Source organism: Phalaenopsis equestris, unplaced genomic scaffold, assembly GCF_001263595.1.
Source record: "Phalaenopsis equestris unplaced genomic scaffold, ASM126359v1 Scaffold000632, whole genome shotgun sequence".
NCBI classification, from domain to species: Eukaryota; Viridiplantae; Streptophyta; class Magnoliopsida; order Asparagales; family Orchidaceae; genus Phalaenopsis; species Phalaenopsis equestris.
The window spans coordinates 164,424-183,575 of record NW_018165072.1 but is presented as its reverse complement, the minus strand read 5'-3'; the positions used below and the strand labels follow the sequence as shown (position 1 = coordinate 183,575).

General features: G+C 34.9%; 3 protein-coding genes across 5 annotated transcripts in view; 2 read left to right on the top strand and 1 right to left on the bottom strand.

Annotated features, from left to right (window-relative positions):
• Window positions 1–5,667: 5,667 nt before the first annotated feature.
• LOC110030017 (NKAP-like protein) lies at window positions 5,668–7,217 on the bottom strand. The gene has a single exon (XM_020732553.1). The coding sequence runs from the start codon at window positions 7,153–7,155 to the stop codon at window positions 5,800–5,802; it is 1,356 nt and encodes a 451-aa protein (XP_020588212.1). The 5' UTR covers window positions 7,156–7,217; the 3' UTR covers window positions 5,668–5,799.
• A 2,471-nt stretch (window positions 7,218–9,688) lies between these two features.
• On the top strand, window positions 9,689–11,528 carry LOC110030015 (tyrosine--tRNA ligase, chloroplastic/mitochondrial-like). The gene is made up of 2 exons (XM_020732552.1): window positions 9,689–10,730; window positions 10,806–11,528. The coding sequence occupies exons 1-2, from the start codon at window positions 9,701–9,703 to the stop codon at window positions 10,967–10,969; spliced, it is 1,194 nt and encodes a 397-aa protein (XP_020588211.1). The 5' UTR covers window positions 9,689–9,700; the 3' UTR covers window positions 10,970–11,528.
• LOC110030014 (tyrosine--tRNA ligase, chloroplastic/mitochondrial-like) overlaps window positions 11,257–19,152 on the top strand; it is a 29,972-nt gene continuing 22,076 nt past the window's right edge. The window contains exons 1-5 of one of the 3 annotated variants that reach the window (XM_020732549.1): window positions 11,257–11,332; window positions 14,798–14,872; window positions 15,000–15,177; window positions 15,524–15,706; window positions 16,611–18,221. In XM_020732549.1, the coding sequence (XP_020588208.1) occupies window positions 16,715–18,190 (1,476 nt within the window). In that variant the 5' untranslated portion in view covers window positions 11,257–11,332; window positions 14,798–14,872; window positions 15,000–15,177; window positions 15,524–15,706; window positions 16,611–16,714 and the 3' untranslated portion in view covers window positions 18,191–18,221. The remainder of the gene's footprint in view (window positions 11,333–14,797; window positions 14,873–14,999; window positions 15,178–15,523; window positions 15,707–16,610; window positions 18,222–19,152) is intronic. The other 2 variants (XM_020732550.1, XM_020732551.1) reach the window with 2 other exon arrangements.

Below are 19,152 nucleotides of genomic sequence, written 5' to 3'. Positions count from 1 at the left end.
CTTATCTTTATAGATGGATATCATCAACTTACAATAGTGAGTAATTGAATTTGAATTGTATTGGAATTATTTCCCTCTTATTCTCTTTTCTCCCCTCATTTTTCCTACTCTTTTTTAATTCCTAAAACCCTAATCCCAAAACTACTCTGACCCTTCTCAGCTGTTCAAGCCTATGTATCTCAATTATAATCAGCATCATAATTATGTGATTTAAGCTTTGCCTCTTTGTCAATTCTCTATGAATATAATGCTCAAAATTTTGGCTGATTTGATCTACATAAATCGGCAATTTGAAACACCTCAGCTTACATCAATTGGTATTAGAGTAGATCTGACACAGATCGCGGCATTTGCCGCAATATTGCAGTTTTGAGAGCCAGCAAGCCGCAGATCTCACGATCACAAGATTAATGGGCCCGTTAATCCTTTTTAATTTTTTTTTCCATATTTTTTGTAAGTTTCCTCCTTTTGCTTATTTCCTTCCTCGTTCTTTCATATTTTCCTATTTTCAATTAGGTGCTTTCTATTAGCGCACCTTTATATATGTTGCAGTAGGCTATTTGAATTTCAGTTTTCCTGATTTTATGAATTTGAGAGATTTTTCTCTGATTTCTGCTCTCGAGTGTGTTGTATCATCTTCCATTTACAAGTTGTGTATCTGTATCATGCTTAGGAACAGGTGATGGAACCTCCTCTCCACTAGTACCACGCAATACCTCCATTAATCAGACTGCCAAGAAAATAGCACTACAGTGCATCAACAGAACGTTTAAAAACAAAATTTCATAAAATTGTTTCTAACAAAAAAAACACAAGATATTCCCAGACCCAACACATCTGGAGAGCATGGAACAACAGCTTAAGTTGAGCAAGCAACCGCTCATCCTCTTTGTTCTCTGAACTCAGATTCATCGTCTGCTTTTCTTCCATGGTAATCCGATCCCGCAAGCTTTAGAAACTCATATGCATCAGCTAAATTACTGATTCCTGTTAGCCAGCTCATTAACGGAGCTATAATTGATGCAGAGAAAGGTTTTCAAACTGTAACAGGGAAATGCAATGAACAAATCTTTTGTAAATGTATCAGGGACATTAACATCTAATTCATACGTATTTACTTATCTACTATCTAGATTTTTTATTTTTACATTTATACCACCCAAATTTTTTGTATTACATGGAAAATACCACCATGTTAACTTTTAAAAAGTGAAATACAGCTTTTCATGCATAGGTATGATAGCATTTAAGTAAAACTGGAAGTTTAGGTGTCAGATACGTAAAAACATAAGAATTGAGTGGTGCGTAGGTAAATATAGAAGTGTGGGTGTGAGAAATGTAAATCCATAAGAATAGAGTGCTATGCATGTAAATTTCCCTTAATACTAATGAATATGGAAACTCTTACCAGTAATTGTAAGCGGCCACCTACATGAACACCAGGAAGTGATTGCATGCAGGGCATTGGCATATGTTGAGGTATGGTAGGCGGCAGTTGTTGTACGTGATGTTTAAATGAAAGCTGCAGCCGGCCTTGGTGAAAAAAACACTTCACATTTCATAAAATTAAATGATGATTTCAACATTTCATTTATAAGACCAGTAATCAATATAAAAAACCAATACCCTTCACTTTTCATTTATAAGGCCTGTAATGAAGAAATGTCGAATGGCTGCACTTCACATAATTTAAACAAGTCTTACACTGAAATGCAACTGGAACCAGCAGTAATTCATAATCTTAAAATTATTTCATCTTCCTTCTCATTGCACATCTACTACTTCATACAAGTACATATTCTATTCCCCAATAAAATCAAAAAGTTAATTTAAAACTACATGTCTCTCATGAAGTAAGACATTTTCTTTACACAACTAATCTCAATTTTACGCAACCACACTCGCAATTATATGAAATTAGTAAAACATAAAGAATAATTCATATCAAGCTGCTCAAATACATAACTCTGCTATTCCTCCGTTATCTCTTCGCCAAAACTCATGTGTGAATGACAAAGTCACGTTGCTCCATTTATTCTTTATTCTTAATATTCAACGCAGCACTTTCAAGTATTATGCCAAAATAATTCCATTGTCTTGTGATTCCTGCTATGAAACCGATTTAGCACTATCGCTTACAATTCTAAATGTATTTGCATCTTACATGCAGTAAATGTCATTTTTCCACGAATTAAACTCCAAATAAAATATTTTTGTCTGGTAAAACAATGGTTGCTCTTGCTCTTGGCAAACTACTTCATATGATTGAAATTTTACTCAAAGATAAGGTAACCGAAATGCAGAGAATTGACCTTGTTTGAAAATTTGTAGGGCATATAGAACCGATGACAAGGAAGAAGGTAATACAAGCATTTCATAAACCACCTACCTTCATGACATTTTTTTAATGAAAAAAAAAGGCTTTCTTATAGGAAGAATCTACTTTTTAATAGAATTACTATGTACTATGCCTATGTGAAGAAACCTTAACTTTATGAATCTTATATGCCATTGCAAGAAACCCAGGGAAGAATCCAGCAAAGATGAAAATAAGGAGAATGGATTAAGAACTCAAAACTATACTTCATCCAAGGAACAAATTGGGAGAGTTTCTCACCATCTAGCAAAGCAAAATCTTAGACCAGATAAAGAATGGCTTTCACCAAAAACAGAGATGAAAGAAGACTCTCCAATTTAATTGATCACAAAGGCACTCATAAAATTAGACATTAAAAAAAATATTATGTAAAAAATTAGTTTCATGTCACCTATGCCTAAATGGGGCAAATCGTCGAACAATTCATGCTCAAGAGAAATACCCACATTTATATATACCTAATTAGATTACAGCTTGTCTTACTCCATAGAAAATCTGAACGGACTCATCGAACGAGGTTGATATAAACAGAAAGATGGACGTGAACAATTACCTGGTTTAAGATGATGATCTTCTTGCGTCGGAGCTGGCTGGTGGGTCTGGCCGCATTTTAGATGGAGGAGACTGAAAGCAGCGCCGCAAGCCAACCCATTGGTGATCTGCTTTCGCCGAAGCAGATTAGAGGGTGCGGCCGAGGGGGGGAGGAATTGGTTCCCGCGTGAATCCTTTGACGGAGAGGCAAAGGAAAGAGACGGGAGTTCCATATTCGTGCTTATTAAAAATTTTTTAGTGTGATATTCATAAATAAGAAGTTTTGAGTATGGAATATGTAATTAATGAGGTTTGAGTGCTATGTAAGTAAAAAAACGTAGAATTAAATGAAAATATGACCCTCATTAGGACACAATGAAGAAAAAAAATCATATAGCCAACCCCACTTAGTGAGATAAAGGTTCATTGTTGTTGTTGTTGATACTTAATTGCTTCTTTTAAGTTTGTGTTCACTAGCACTCTTTCATAACATCTTCATATTACTCATAGGTATGTATCTTCAATAATAATCAATATTCTAAACAACTCTTTTATTATTAATTATTAGTATTCTTAATCATAAAGGTTGGGCCAATTCTCTCATACTGGAAATCCCAAAACTATCTTTAGGCTAGCTAAAGCTTATTTACAGGTACGGTCCGACCTATACTCTACTCGGCATTGCTAGGAACCATTATGGGTTGTCTCAACTAAAGCACCACATAGGTCTCAGCTACCTTTAGAGTGGTGGATTGGTTGTGGTAAACCCATCAATCCATACCTAAAGATGCTTCTAGTTGTGTTCCTTCGAAAGGAGTTAAAAGAGATTAAGCTGTTTCGGGATGACCTGGTGTTCGATGGAGAACGGTAAATCACATTTAAAAGATTTACTAATCAAACTCCTTCGATATCTTTAGGATTAGTCAGGACTTGATAATTACGTTATGTAGACTAAAAGCATTAATTTCATTAATCTTATTCAAAGCTAAATTAGCTACACCATTTTTTTCTTTTAACAAAAGATAATACAAATCATGATCTTATTCATAGAACATTTCTTCCTTAGAAGATCATTTCGCAATGTTTCAAAATAATATCTTATAGATTATTGTCTTCACCTTTAACCGAGATCCAATATCTTCACTTCTAGTACACGTAAATCAAAATCTCACAATCCTATGTCTCTTCCTCAACTAATTCATAAATCTTTCTCATTAAACATTGCCTATCAATTATTTAAATCATCAGAAAGACAAAATATACTTTCACTTATAACTTCTATGCAAGATTGCTAGCTTCCTAATGAATTGTATATGCAGCAATAGCATTTATTTTTTACTCTTCTTGTAAAGCACAATTTTAACCATTAATAACATTTCTACCTCACTCAACCACCAAGTTTTCTAAATAGGATCTACTTTTAAAATTTCCTCTCCAAAAAAGTTTATAGCTATATTTCAAAATAAACTAAGCGATCAAATCTCAAATTAAGTATGGTGCACCTGTAGAATTTCAATTTGGCTCTCTTAACAATGATTTTAAGAGATTGCCAATACCCAAACCACAAAAAACTATAAGAAAATCAATGACTGCCTCCCCAAAAAATACAGCAAAATTAGTAAGCGGACATCCCTAAAGACTCGCTCACTTCCTAGTTCTTTACTAAAACCTGTAGAAGGTACAGTTGATTCTAGGCTTAGAATTGTTTAAGGATTCTCTAGAGGATCTGCTAAAGCTCGGAAATGTGTGATACCTACAAAAATTTCTGCCCCATATCAAATTATATAAAACTCATAGTTGACTTCAGAAATCACAACCTTCTCAAGGGTAGTGTGAAATGTGTGACCTAGAGCAACAGATATCTTTCCATAAACTCACATGACAAAGTGAGGTGTATTCAACGAGTAATACAAACAGATAGGTTTCCATCAACTTCCCTGACAGATTCAGGTGCATTCAACAAGTAATACAACAATTGTATAATAAGAAAACGGTGCATGATTATATAATACATACAGAAGTTGTATATACATAAAAGCTCGGATATTGTAAAATTTTCCAGTACTATCTAAAAGTTGCACATCCATGAACAATTTTTTAAACCATACTTTTCTAGATAGTTCTAAAAGTGCTTCATTAATCATAAAAGAAGATTAATTCATTCAAATATAATTTAAGTGATAAACATTTAACATAATTTTTACTTGGATAGCAAAAACAAACAAACAATTTGTAAGTGTCTAGAGTAACACCTTGTTCACAAATAAAAGAAAACTGTTGCAAACTATATGTTTGTTTAGAAAAGCATTACATAGGAAAATCATGCAATGATATCTTCTGCTGAAACTGATTTTTTTTTTGTATATTAAGCTCCAATAGACTATTTTTATACTGCAGAGAATCAGGCTTTCCAATAATATTTTATAATCACATGCTTCAGGCAAACAACAGATATAATGGAGCATCACAAAAATATATATATGGAGTGAAGAACTACCATTGCTAAGATGAATATCGAACATATGATGCCAGCCAAAGTTTTCCTTGCTGTTTTCACAAATTACGGTACATGCGTTGTATATTTACCATTACACGTTCTACATTCTAGAACTACAAAATTAAATCACCAACATAGCAAGTCTTTTTTGTTTGCACATTCAGATAACAAGAAAACTATTCACCTGGATGAATGGATAATACAGGTAATAAATATATATTCAAAGCAAGAATTTGCTAGGTTGTTTCTCCACATATCCGAATTTGTTTGAAAAAGACTTGTTTCTACCGATATCCAGTGGCATAATTAGATTACAATTCTAAAGAAAGCAGTAATCAGAGGTTACATCCTACATAATCAATATAATTAAAAAAAATATATCCTGGAAACAAGTTCAAGCATCATCACCCTCTAAGGCCTTAGGAGCGAAAGGATCATGTGTAGGACCCATGTCCGGCCCAATATGCCTCTGCACCAACCTTTGCAGGTCAGCCATAACCTTGTGCTCCCGCTTGGCCTTCTCCTCATAATTGAACATAGCCAGTGCCCTTTTATCCTCAGCACTGTATACTTGGTTTTCTTTCCTTATACGGATAGCATTCATCCTCTGGTGTCTGCTTCCACTCATCACATAGCCCAAGTTTTCAAATTTCTGAATCTCTTCAGCAGAAAGACCAACCTCTCCTCTCCTAGGAATACGCTTGCCTTGCTGTACATACTGGGCTATGGCATCTCCTTCTCCTGGCCGCAGAGCCCCTCCATAGCTTATGTGACCTTCTGCACGTGGAAGTGGCATAGGCCCAACAAGCGACTCACTGTCCAAGGCCTGTTTCTTCTGGAGTTCAATCATCTCCATGAATTTCACTGCTTCGGGATCAATCTCAGGTTTGTTAGCATCAGGAGCTCCGACGTTAGCATCCGATTCAAACATGTTCTCCAATTTGGACTGCCTATTTATCTTCTTCTTCTTTGAGGTTGTGGTCCTCTTCTTCCTAGCAGTAGGACTAGACTCAGAGTCAGAACTATCACTGTAATCCGATGTTACTTCCTTTCTTTTCTTCTTCCTACTACTTCTAGACGATCGTTTCCTAATGTTTCTAGAATGCACGCTTTCCTTTCTCCTCTCTCTTCGCTTCGCTGAACTCCTCTTCCTCCGCCTCGATTGATCATCTGAATCGCTCAAGTAATCAGAATAACTCCTTGAATCATAATCAGATGAAGCATCGCTATCAGTTTCACTAGCACTATCACTTGAAACTGAGTATCTTCGCCTCTGCGAGGTCCTTCCATTTCTTCTACTCCGGCTTTTTCGATGAGGACTCTCAGAACCGGACTCAGAATCGCCAGAAGAACGGCCGCCGCCATCAGAGCCTTCAGATCCAGACTCCTTCATCTTCCTCTTATCATCATCTGACGGAAGATCAGCACTCTGTCCGGGCTCTTCCTGCGGTGGCTCCGACAGCTCCCTTTCGCTACCTGGAGGGCTAGGCGTGACCTTCCATATACAGTTCTTAAGCTTTTTCCTGAGACGCTGCCGTTTGATCCGACGATATTCGAAATAGCTTAGGCCTTTCAGGTCCTCCTCCTCGGAGGAATTTTCGGACCGCCGTGAGATCGGCCGATCGTGATACGGTGACCATCTCCGTCGGCGGCGAGGCGAAGCCTCGGAAATTGGATTCCGGCGTGAGCGCCAGTCGTCAACGGCGTGGCGTGCAGGAGAGGGAGAAAGCCTGGAATTTTCTCGACCCATTGAGCAGCGACGACGGCTAGCCGGTGATCCCTTCGCCTAGGTATTATTAGGAAAAACAACAGTCCTGCCAGAATAATATAACTTTGGGATAATAACATACATAGCATTAAAAACATTGGTATTTATAAATTAAGTATTTAGGTAATTTTTTTAATAATGAACTCAACATATTTATTTGTGCCACCATCAAATTATTTTAAATTTTATAAAAAAAAATAATGATAGGGTATTTATCAAAACCTTTTGATATTTGAGTGGGAAATTAAAAATTAGTGCTTGATTTACAAATAGCAATATTTTAGGTGTCATGAATATAGGAATTTACAATTTGGGGTTTTTCGTCCCTTAGAACAGTATATATAACAAAACAAAGACTTAAACATTAAATATTTCACCATATATTCTAGGTTAATTTTAAGGGACAATTTTGTGCTAATATGTAAATATTTTATTTTTACATACTCCTAAGTTTCTAAATTTCATTTTAAGTTTTATGGGTTGAAATTGTCATTTTAGGATTTAATTTCACTGTCCTAAATTTTATTTTTAATTTTCATATTAATTTGGATTTTTCTAAGTTTTATTTTAATTTTTATTTTATTTTATTTTATTTGTAAAAAATTTGTCATATTAAGGCTAGGGAATCTCTCTGATTTTGGAAAATCAAGGAGGATTTTTTCTCAAAATTTTAGATTTTTCTACATTATAATAAATTTGTAATAATTAAAATACTCTATGGAGCATTTAATTAATTTAAAATTGAATATAAGTTAATTATTTCCAATTTTATTTTTATTATTTTCCCCCCTGTTACTTGAGTACAAAGCTATGTTTTATTTTATTTCTGTAATTTGTATCTCAAAGTTATGAATTTTTTAAGCTTTTTTATAAGTTTCTAGATTTATTTAATTTAGATAATCCAAGCTTACCGCATAATCCAGTCAATGTTGTGTCATCCTCGGGGCCTTCAAATTTTTGCATGGAACTCTGTGATTTGGTGCACTTTCTACGCGATTGTGGCGACGTCCCGCGGTCGGATGCTCCCCTCCCTGCAGTCTAATGATCTAGTTTAATCTCTGATGCGTGCTAGAAAATTCACGGTGGTAGAGTAATAGTTAGAAAATTCATGGCGGTAGAGTAATAGATTATCATATTAGCGTTGCACGAGAATTCATAATTCAACACACACTTAGATGAAAGAGAAACAGCTTGTGATGACACCAAAAGTTCTTATGTGAAAAACTCATAAAGGAAAAAAACCACGGAGTCTGGGCCAGTTATAAAAATACACTATAAGTTGATGATTACAGATGACTCTTGTCCCACAGACGGGAAAATGTTACTAGATTTTCTAAGTTATAATATCGACTAACGGCGTCTGGTCAGCAGTGGTCGACGGAGTTCAGTGTTGTTCCTTGATGGTCGATGGTGGTCGACGGCGATCGACGATGGCAGGAATAATGTATATATGTGCATACTTTTTTTTCTTTTAAGAGTATAAAACAGGTTAGATTCTTTCCATCATGCTCTATGTTGTCATTGTGCGCCGCCTTTCATATATGGGGTGTGACACAAATAAACACGAAATTTTGGCTCAGGTTCGGGCTAGCGGGTCAAGCTCAAGTTCAAAACGGATTTATGTCTTAGTTTTCGACCCGTTTATTATTCAGATCTAATTTGGGTTGACCCTATTTGGGTCGTGTCATTTTTGGGTTAGACTCGACCCGTTGAACCGAAGTAACACCCCTAATCAGGAGGGGCGGGGCGGCTACCAGGCTTGGTGGCTACTGGGTCGGGTGACAGTTAGGTTGGGCGGCTGCTAGGCAGGGCGACAGTTAGGCATGGCAACTACTAGTCGGGCAGCCACTAGACTGGATGGCTACAAGGTCCGGCGGCAGCATGCTAGATTGATGCAAACTACTTTGGAAATGACTGTCTATTTTGCCCATTTGGTTTGTCCTGGGTGAAGGGCTCTAGATTCATCCACATGAGCCTGATCAGGTAGACTTTTTGGGAGTTGTTCTCATCTTATTTGTCTGAGAGGTATTGCCCTTCTAGTACGTGACAGTCAACTGATTATGCACTCAATTTTGAATTGTGCTTAGAGGGTCTGCGATGCTGTGACACATTTTCCCCTGATCATTAGATATCTTTAAGATTCATGTGGACACATTTTTAGTGTACAAATATATAAAGAAATTAAATTTTGTATTATATTTATGTTAAAATTAATTTAATAATTTTAAAATCTATTTTTTTCTTCAAGAGCCCAAATTTGATGCCCCCTAAACCCTGTGATATGAAATTGGAAGATTTAGATACGTAACCCTCAATTCTTATCTATTTGCCAATTTCATACCTAGATACTAATTTTACATAATTATCATTATTTATGCATAAAAATATATTTTTTAACTTTTAAAAATTAAAATAAGGATAAGTTTTTATGTGACATAGAACATATGAGCGGTATAAAGATAAAAAAAATTAATATTTTTAGTATTACATATGTATTTACATAAGAAATTGGGTGGTATGCATGTGAATGCCCCGAACCAGAATAATAATCCCTCATCCTCCAGCCTACCCTAGCGCCAGCTCAATCCAACCGGCAGCGGCGATGGCAGCGGCGGCTGCAGCGATGACTGCCATTCTCAGGCCTTCCAATCCTCATTTCATCTACCCTAAGCATCGTCTCAGTCCGCGTTTTTATCGACTTTGTAGTTCCTCGTTGACCTCATCACAGCTCGCCATCCCCAATGTTATTGACATCCTCCGTGAGCGCGGCCTTGTGGAATCATTAACCAGCGAAAACCTCCGATCGGCTTGCTCTAATCCCAACAGTACCCCTGTCAAAGTTTACTGCGGCTTCGACCCGACTGCAGAAAGCTTGCATCTTGGTAACCTAATCGGAATAATCGTTCTGCATTGGTTCCGGCGATGTGGCCACAAGACCGTTGCCCTTATCGGCGGCGCCACTGGCCGGATCGGTGACCCCTCAGGGAAAAGCTTAGAGAGGCCGGAATTGGGCGTGCAGACCATAGAGAATAACAGCGCGGAAATTAGGGCTCAACTCTATAGAATTCTTCACAGAGCTAACAAAGAGATGGGGTTAAAAAGAGGTTGCCCAAACGATGAAATTCTGAGCTTACATCCTAAAGATTTGGGTGATTCTTTTTTGGTTCTGGATAATTTCGACTGGTGGAAGGAAATTAAGTGCAAGGATTTTCTTAGAGAAGTGGGGGGATATGTCAGGGTTGGAACTATGACGGCGAAGGAGAGTGTGAAGAAGAGGCTGATGTCTGAGGAGGGGCTTAGTTTCACTGAGTTTTCCTATCAGTTATTTCAAGGTTATGATTTTTGTCACATGTTTAAGAATATGGCTGTAAATGTTCAGATAGGTGGAACCGATCAATGGGGAAATATCACTGTTGGAACTGAGTTTATCCGTAAGATTTTGCGGGTCGAAGGTGCCTATGGACTTACGTTCCCACTTTTGCTAAAAAGTGATGGATCAAAGTTTGGGAAATCTGAAGGTGGTGCCATTTGGTTGTCTCCTGCAATGTTGTCACCTTGTAAGTTCTATCAATACCTTTTCTCTGTGTCCGATTTGGATGTTGTGAGATTTTTGAAGGTTTTAACCTTCTTAGACTTGGAGGAGATTCAAGAGTTGGAGGAAAGTATGAAGAAGCCTGATTATGTTCCCAATTCGGTTCAAAGGAGGCTTGCAGAAGAAGTAACACGCTTTGTTCATGGTGAAGCAGCACTTGTCGAAGCAGTGAAGGAAACAGAGGCGGATGACGTCTTTATTTGATAATATTTGGTTTTTCCCCAACCTCACTTACGACTTACTATCTACCTTATAAAAACCGCGAGCCCCGACTTTCTGGTTATGTTTTCTGTGGTTTACCTTTCGTTCGTGAAACGGCCCCCAAGGTGCCTGGTTCATCTCCTCACTCTCGTTGGCACCCTATGCGTCCGCGGCTCCTCTTCGCCAGACGACCCCAAGCGCAGCCGCTCTTCTGTTTTCTACTCACGCCGAACGCCGATCTAGGTGGAGCCTTTCCCAGAAGACTACAAACTCTAGGAAAAAATATTATGTTTGGACAGCCAACAGCCACCCAACACCGACGTGTACGGCGACGACGATTAGCCGGTGCAGTCGTGCGGTGTGGAGGTAAAATTTTCTCTTACTCTAGCCACCTATCTCCTATTCTCTCCTCAAACCGAATGTCAGCCACCTAATGTATGCGTTTCTGATGTCTATAGGCGGAGAAAGTAAATGTTTAATAAGTGTCACTTATTATTGCGGGGTGTCATTGAGAGTCATTGAGAGGACCTTTGAAGTTTGGAAGAAAAAATAGGTTATTCTATGAGATATGTTGGCCTATTCTTTCGAAAAACATGTTAAAACTATTGCAACAACAATGAAGTTGCATGATTACATACAACACCATCATTCACATTTTAATGTTGACTTTGCAAGTGTAGGTGAAAACGAATCAGTGCCTTCTGAAGTATATGAATGTCAGTTGGGGCTAGGTATATATTAGGTAGTTGTTGAGATGAGATTTGTAGGTTTGAAATATGTAATTTTGGTGTTGATGTTAATTAAAATACTTTACAGGAGAAAAAAATTATGAAATAAGATGTACTAAGAGACAAGGTATATATTAGGCAGTTGACTAAAGTGTTACCGATAATGATTCCAAATCCTAAGCTTGTTAGTCGGATTTGTTTCTTCTTTGGTAGAACCGAAGAGGTACATGTACAAGGCTTATATTTATATGATTTAGGTTCAATAAATATCAATATAAAAGATATCATCCAACTTTTCTTAAATTGGGAATTCTCTGTGAAGAAACTATGAGTTTCATCAAAAGTGATATTTATTAAAAAGAAAATTATTTTTAGAGGTAGATGTTAATGCTTATATACTTTTTGTGTGGTCGAATTTTAAATGAATACGCACTTGAGAGCTTTTGGATTAAATTTTCTTCTATGATATTTATGAATATAAACACAAACAATTGATTTAAAAATTGTGGGAGTAATCTTTGAGAAGCTATTTCTATGAAAAAAACTCTCAAATATTTTAGAAGGCTTTTTTAATTAATTATTCAGAGGGAATTTTATTGATTAAATAGATAGTTGTTAGAACATTATCTCTCCAATATTATTTTAGTGTGATTGCTGGGAGAAGTGTTAGTTATCCCTAAAAGGTGTCAATTTTCTCTTTTGATCAAAATATGAATATTGGTGGATGATACTCTCTTTTTAAGATAATGACACTAATGTGTGATTAAAATAATCACGGGTATGATCAAATTGAAAAAAAAAAAATTTTGAATTGACACTTTACCTTGGCAGTTAAGATATAATGTATAATGCTGACATCAAATTTATTTTGGTAGATATACCCATGCTATTTCAATACAGTCATCAATAAATGTAACAAAAGAGGGTTCTCAGATATCAAAATGAATTAATGTGCAATGATAAGAGGATCTAAACTTATTTTCAAAAAAGGAAATATATTGATATTTAGCAATTTTACATATTTTATATTAACAATTTTTAATGTTTGTATTTATGAAAAGAGAAAAAATATACATTGCATATTTTTAAAAGAATGATGCCCTAATCTCTAATGGTGTCCTCAGATGATATTGATGGTGTGAGAGGTGAAGGGGTAAGATAGCTGATATCAATCTTCATGAAAGTATAACCCATTTATTTCTTTTTTCTCTTGCTTGTTCAATCTTCTTCCCTATAGTGTGAAACCTGAAAAACACAATATATAGTAAAAAAGATTCTTTTGTAGCTACAATTTTTGATAAATTTGTTTGTCAATAAAATGCTTATTTTATGATGTGAAGCATATAATATGCTATTGAGGGTTAAGTTGGAGAAATTAAGATGTCTTTGTGTCCTGTAACAATTGATAAAGATTATTATATATTATTGAGATGAGATTTGTAAGTTTGAAATATTTTGTCAATATTTCTTATGTGGTCAATGGTTCCTCAATGTTCCATTAAGGAAAAAAGAATTATTAGATGCACTAAAATATAATAAATTAGAAATCATACTATTTTGTGTCAAGAAAGCAAGATCCTGATGACTTTTTATTGAGCAAATTCTTAAATTTGTCAATTTCATCTAAATTGAGTCATTTTAGCTTCACTAGCCGAACCTGTTATTTAATTTTTTGTCTTTAATTTCTTCATATGCTTGGGTTTTTCCATAGATTTTAGTATTTGTTTTTAAGGATCATCACATACTCACAATAGAATATTTTGAGATTTAGGTAGTACCATGGTAGTCCAACTCCAACTGATAAATCTTCATGGCATTAAATTATTCAATCATGAAAATATTACCTTCTTTGATAGTATTGAGTTTTATTCTTATTTCAGAGATGAATGCATCTTTCATCTTTGAGTAAGTCTTTCTAATTGCATCCCTTATTTTTTATTTTATTTATTATTTGTTTATTTTTTGTGGAGAGGAATATAAAAGACCCACAAATCCTGAGTAACACGATGTTCTATAACCATAACATGATCATGAAACCAATTTATTGTTAAGGTAAGTGCTTATGGTCTTTGGGCTCTAGAGATATATTCATAAGATGTTTGATTTTTCTCCTTTAGCTGTGGAAAGGTTTTTAGGGTTCGGGGGCAATTGTTTTCTGTGTAAGTGATAAGATGCTTGAAATACTTGAACTTCTTCTTTGTTATGATTTTCACCATCAACCTTGGTTGACTTTTTTGAAGAGAAGTCAAATAACCTAGGCATTGTGACTAAAAGAAGTATTGACAAGAAAGATAAAGTTGAAAATGGAAACCCTAACGTGGAGAATGAGAAGAAAGGCTTTAATTTATCTTTGTTACCATGTAGAAATTAAAGCAAGGAATAAAACAATTAATAATTTTATATATTTTTGTTTGTAGTAGAGGGGAAAAAATATATACATCTCCAATAGGAATAAATCAAATAAGCCGGGGAAAATAATTAAGGTCCAATGATCTTATAGGAAAGCATACGGATTGCAATCCAATGATCATAGAGGAACAAATCCAACAATAAACCTAAATTTGTGTCCTAAATTATTTACTATGATTGGAGAGTGAGTGGGCTCATTTTAGCACGGGTGTACTATAGCAAGGTATTGTAGTAAAATTTCAGCAATCATTGACATTTTATTATTTGGTTTTTTATATTTTGTTATTTAATATTTAAAAATGATATTAAAATTTTTATAGGGTTGGGCTTTGTGCATTTGCTGGTCATGGGTGATAAGAACTCGTCTTTTTTCATAATGGATGTTACTTACCTCAATGCTCTAGGCTAATGAAATATATTACTTTTCTTGCTAATTATAAAGTCATTGTATTTATTGGTGAGCTAAGAAAGTTAATTCAATTTTTTTTCTTTAATAAGCTTTCATCTTTTTTATTAATTCCCCAAAATTAGGAGTTTGATTTCCTGCAAATGAAAGTACACATGATAATAAACCTTTCATTGCATGTGGTATAAAAATTTGAACTAGAATCTGCTCTTTTCTACGGCTCCCAATATAGAATAAAATGTTCCAATCAAAACTCTTATTTAACTCTCTAATTAATGTGAAATACAGGCAGTTGAATCATCATGCACAGGATAAAAAGCGAGTTGAGGAATCCATTTAGCTTAACGTCAGAACTTCTATTAAGTTGAGTGATTGCAATGAAGTGTTTTTTACTGCCTTATTTTGACTCTTATTCTTATAAATTTTATTCTTCTGGTTTTTTACTTTTGTATAGCAATGCAATGACCATTTCTTTCGTTTTCTTCTTTAGAGTTTTCAAGACTAATGGTTATGATGACCTGTAATAGTCATCTTCCTTGAAGCATTAAACTTGTGCATTGGTAACATGTATGTTTACACAGCCTATATGAAATTGGGAAGTATTGCATACATGCTATTTTGGTGCATGAGAATGGAGAAAATGTAAGAGAAAGCTGCAGCACAGCTAGGTACAAAGTGACCTTACGCCTTTATTTTGCTAGAATAAAATTTGAGGTTCGATACTTTTCATAAGATCAAGCTCCTATGTCGGGTTTTCCTCCCTATAGTAAGGGAGCACTTTCAATTGAGGCTGGTCATTGTGCACTAAGTATTTATGCTTAGCATATTTTAACAATATATTCGTGTATTGGAATCATGAAATTATCACTGCAAGTTTAAATATAATGGTCTGGAAAATAATGATAAACTCGATAAAGGTCTTATGATTTTATCATCTCAGTTTATCATAGTTTCTGGTCTATTTAGTTAAAAGAAGTAATCCACTCAGCTTGACATAATGATCTTTGTTGGTAGTTATGGATTGCTTCGGCGAGAGAAATTTTGTAGACTTGCTTGGGTAGGTATCGATAGACAATTGTTATCTTAAGCAACGTATGAAAGGAAAAGGAGTTCATGATGGGCTCATTGGGGATGAGCATTGATGGATTAATAACATCATGTGAAAGAAGAGAGGAATTCATGATGAAGCAGCTAAAGGTATGTGTTGTGTAATGTGTGAAGGACAATCATAGCTTGAATTCATAATAATATAAATAAAATATATTTTAACTTTTGATATTTAAGAATAGTGCATTTAACAATTAGAATTTAAATATATTTTCCAAATATTCTTTGGTTAAAAGGACAATAATTTGTTGAATATATATATTAAATGACAAATTAGTTTAAATTGATTAAATCAAATTAATATTTTTTAAATATTACAATTTCCTCGGCTATAAAATAATTTAGGTTAGAAAGGAATTTAAAATAGTAATTTTAAAAATAATATATAACTAATTAATTAAAATTTATAGAGTTCGCCTAAAATATTAAATATAATTAATTTGAAATTCATTTCGATTGATTTATGTACATGCCACTCAATTCCTATATCTTTACGTTTATAACACAAATTTTAATTTTTATTGTTTATGTACACGCCATATAATCTATGCAGGGACATGTATATTTCATCTTTAGAAGTTGAAATAGTATTATTTTTAATGTGATACAAAAGATTTTGATTATACAAATATAAAAAGTAAAGGATATAAATACATAAAAATTAGGTGATAGGCATGTAAGTATCTAAAATTTACATTAATGAATTGTAATCAATTATTTTCTTTTAAAAATAATTTAAATGTATATAAAATGATATTTTTTTTCAAAAAAATAAAACTACTTTAATTTATAAAAAAATTTATGGGTATGGCTTGCGGATGTTAGTGTTGGGCATATCTTTCTGAAATAAAAGAATACCTTCATCAAAATTTAATTATATATATATATATTATATATATATATATATATATATATATCATAAATTAAAATTTATATTATATCTATGCTTAAATTAATTCAATAAATTTAAATTCGGACCCTTCTTCTCCTACAGCGGACAATTCATCCCTTCAAATAAAAATCCCAGATGTGATGTACAAGTGAACCAGGGGAACACTCGTTATCTGCAACCCCTTACTATTGGCCCAATCTACAGCTATGGCAGCGGCAGCCGCAGTGTTGACGGCGCTTTTTAGGCCTTCTACTGCTCAATTCCTCTACTCTAAGCATCGTCTCTGTCCCCGTTTTTCTCGACTTTGCTGTTCCTCGTTGGCCTCATCACAGTTTGCCATCCCCAACGTCGTCGACATCCTCCGTGAGCGCGGTCTTGTGGATTCGATAACTAGCCACAATCTCAAATCGGCTTGCTCTATTCCCAACAATACACCTCTTAAAGTTTGCTGCACCTTTGATGCGACTGCGGGAAGCTTGCATCTAGAAAACCTAATCGGGCTAATCGTTCTCGCATGGTTCCGACGATGCGGCCACCAGACCGTTGCGCTTCTTTGTGACCCCATTGGCCGGATCGGTGACCCCTCGGGGAAAAGCCTAGAGAGGCCGGAATTGGGCGTCGAGACCCTAGAGATAAAAAGCGCTGAAATTAGGGATTTGGTCTATAGAATTCTTCATAGAGCTAACAAGGAGATTGAGTTGAAAATGGGTTGTTCAAAAGATGAAATTTTGAACTCAGATTCTGAAGATTCGGGCAATTTATTGGTTCTGAATGATGACTGGTGGAAGGAAATTACGTTTCTGGATTTTGTTCTTGAAGTGGGGAGATATGCTAGGGTTGGAACAATGATGGCAAAGGAGAGTCTGAAGAAGTTGCTGATGTCTGAGGATGGTTTAAGTTATACTGAGTTTACCTATCAACTACTTCAAGCTTATGATTTTTTTTATATGTTTAAGAATATGGGTGTAAATGTTCAGATAGGTGGGAGGGATCAGTGGGAAAATATTGTTGCCGGAACTGAGCTCATCCGGAAGATTTTGCGGGTGGAAGGCGCCCATGGATTGGCTTTCCCTTTATTGCTGAAGAGTGATGGGTCTAAATTTGGGAAATCTGAAGATGGTGTCATTTGGTTGTCGCCTGCTATGTTGTCACCTTATAAATTTTATCAATACTTCTTTTCGGTACCCGATGTGGATGTTGTGAGGTTTCTGAAGATTCTAACCTTCTTGAACTTGGAGGAGATTCATGAGTTGGAGGATGCCATGAAGAGGCCTGGCTATGTTCCGAATTCGGCCCAGAGGAGACTTGCAGAAGAAGTAACACGCTTTGTTCATGGCAAAGAAGGACTTGTCGAAGCAGTGAATGCAACAAAGGCTTTAATGTCAGGGGCAGAGACGGAGTTAGACCCAAATACCATTGAAGGAATAGTGAAGGATGTTCCTTCATGCTCCTTACCATATGATCGGGTGTTGAACTCATTGCTAGTTGAGATATCTGTCATTTCTGGTTTTCTTGGCAGTAAGTCTGCCGCACGGCGATTGCTGAAGCAAGGAGGGCTCTATCTGAATAACAAGAGAGTTGACCATGAGGGTAAGAGAATCGAGGAATTTGATATTGTGAGTGGAAAATTAATGTTGTTGTCTGCAGGGAAAAAGAAAAAGATGGTAATAAAGATATCCTAATTTTATTCCGACTAATTGTAGCCAACCCCATGTAAGTTAATGATATTTTTTTAGCATGTTACAAAATATATAATGTTCATTGTTTTTTTTACTTGTGACTTGTCATGCCCTATATCATGTGCTGCGTTTATAAAAACAAGCACACTGGCTGGGCACGCGATGAAATTATGATATCATCTTACATGCATCTTTTCGTGGAACTGTTTCTATCATAACTTTTATGACAGCACATTCAAATTTATATAGAATAGCCAAACTAATTCATCTTTATAAAATAATATTTGATTTTGGTTTAGTACTTGGAGTCACTTTTTTATTTTGCTCAATCTACTCTGAACTTATATATTTATTTAAGATATCATTCTTTTTTATAATAGCTCCAATATAGTTAAATCTGTCACATTTTGTTAATACTTATTTTTCTAGTAATATTGAGTGATAGCTATTATTTCCACACTTCTTAATTTGCATATGATTTAATTGATCTTTGTTCTACTAAATGCTAAATCAATATCTTCTTAAAATTTCAGCGGTAAAAAATTTCACTTATTTAGCAAAAACCTTACCTATTAAAATTATGTCATTTAGAAAATCGTATGTACCAACAAATCTCACTTAATATGCCCTTTGTAAGCATCTTCCTAACACGTGCAAAAAAGATTCAATTTCATATTGTATTCTGTTAAATTTTACTTTGATTAGGAACACTTATGTATTATTATGTACAGTTTTAATAACTAACTTAATTTTGACATGCATCTTATTTTCTTAATCTTCATAATTTAATCCTTGAAATTCTTTCTCACAACCAATAAAAGCTGCATTGAAATATTTTCTTAGCCCTGTATAATGTTGCATTGATTTTCTTAGCTTAAATGCTTTCTCCATTAGTAAATCTTACTATATAAACTCATATTAATTCTGCTATGATAATATGATTATTAAAACCTATCTTCCATCAC

What these genes read in the sequence shown, in the direction of transcription:
- LOC110030017 (XM_020732553.1), bottom strand. Translation starts at nt 7,155, where the DNA reads ATGGGTCGAGAAAATTCCAGGCTTTCTCCCTCTCCTGCACGCCACGCC.
- LOC110030015 (XM_020732552.1), top strand. Translation starts at nt 9,701, where the DNA reads ATGCCCCGAACCAGAATAATAATCCCTCATCCTCCAGCCTACCCTAGC. An exon ending in TCCTGCAATGTTGTCACCTT is followed by an intron (nt 10,731 to 10,805) that starts GTAAGTTCTATC and finishes TAACCTTCTTAG; the next exon opens with ACTTGGAGGAGATTCAAGAG.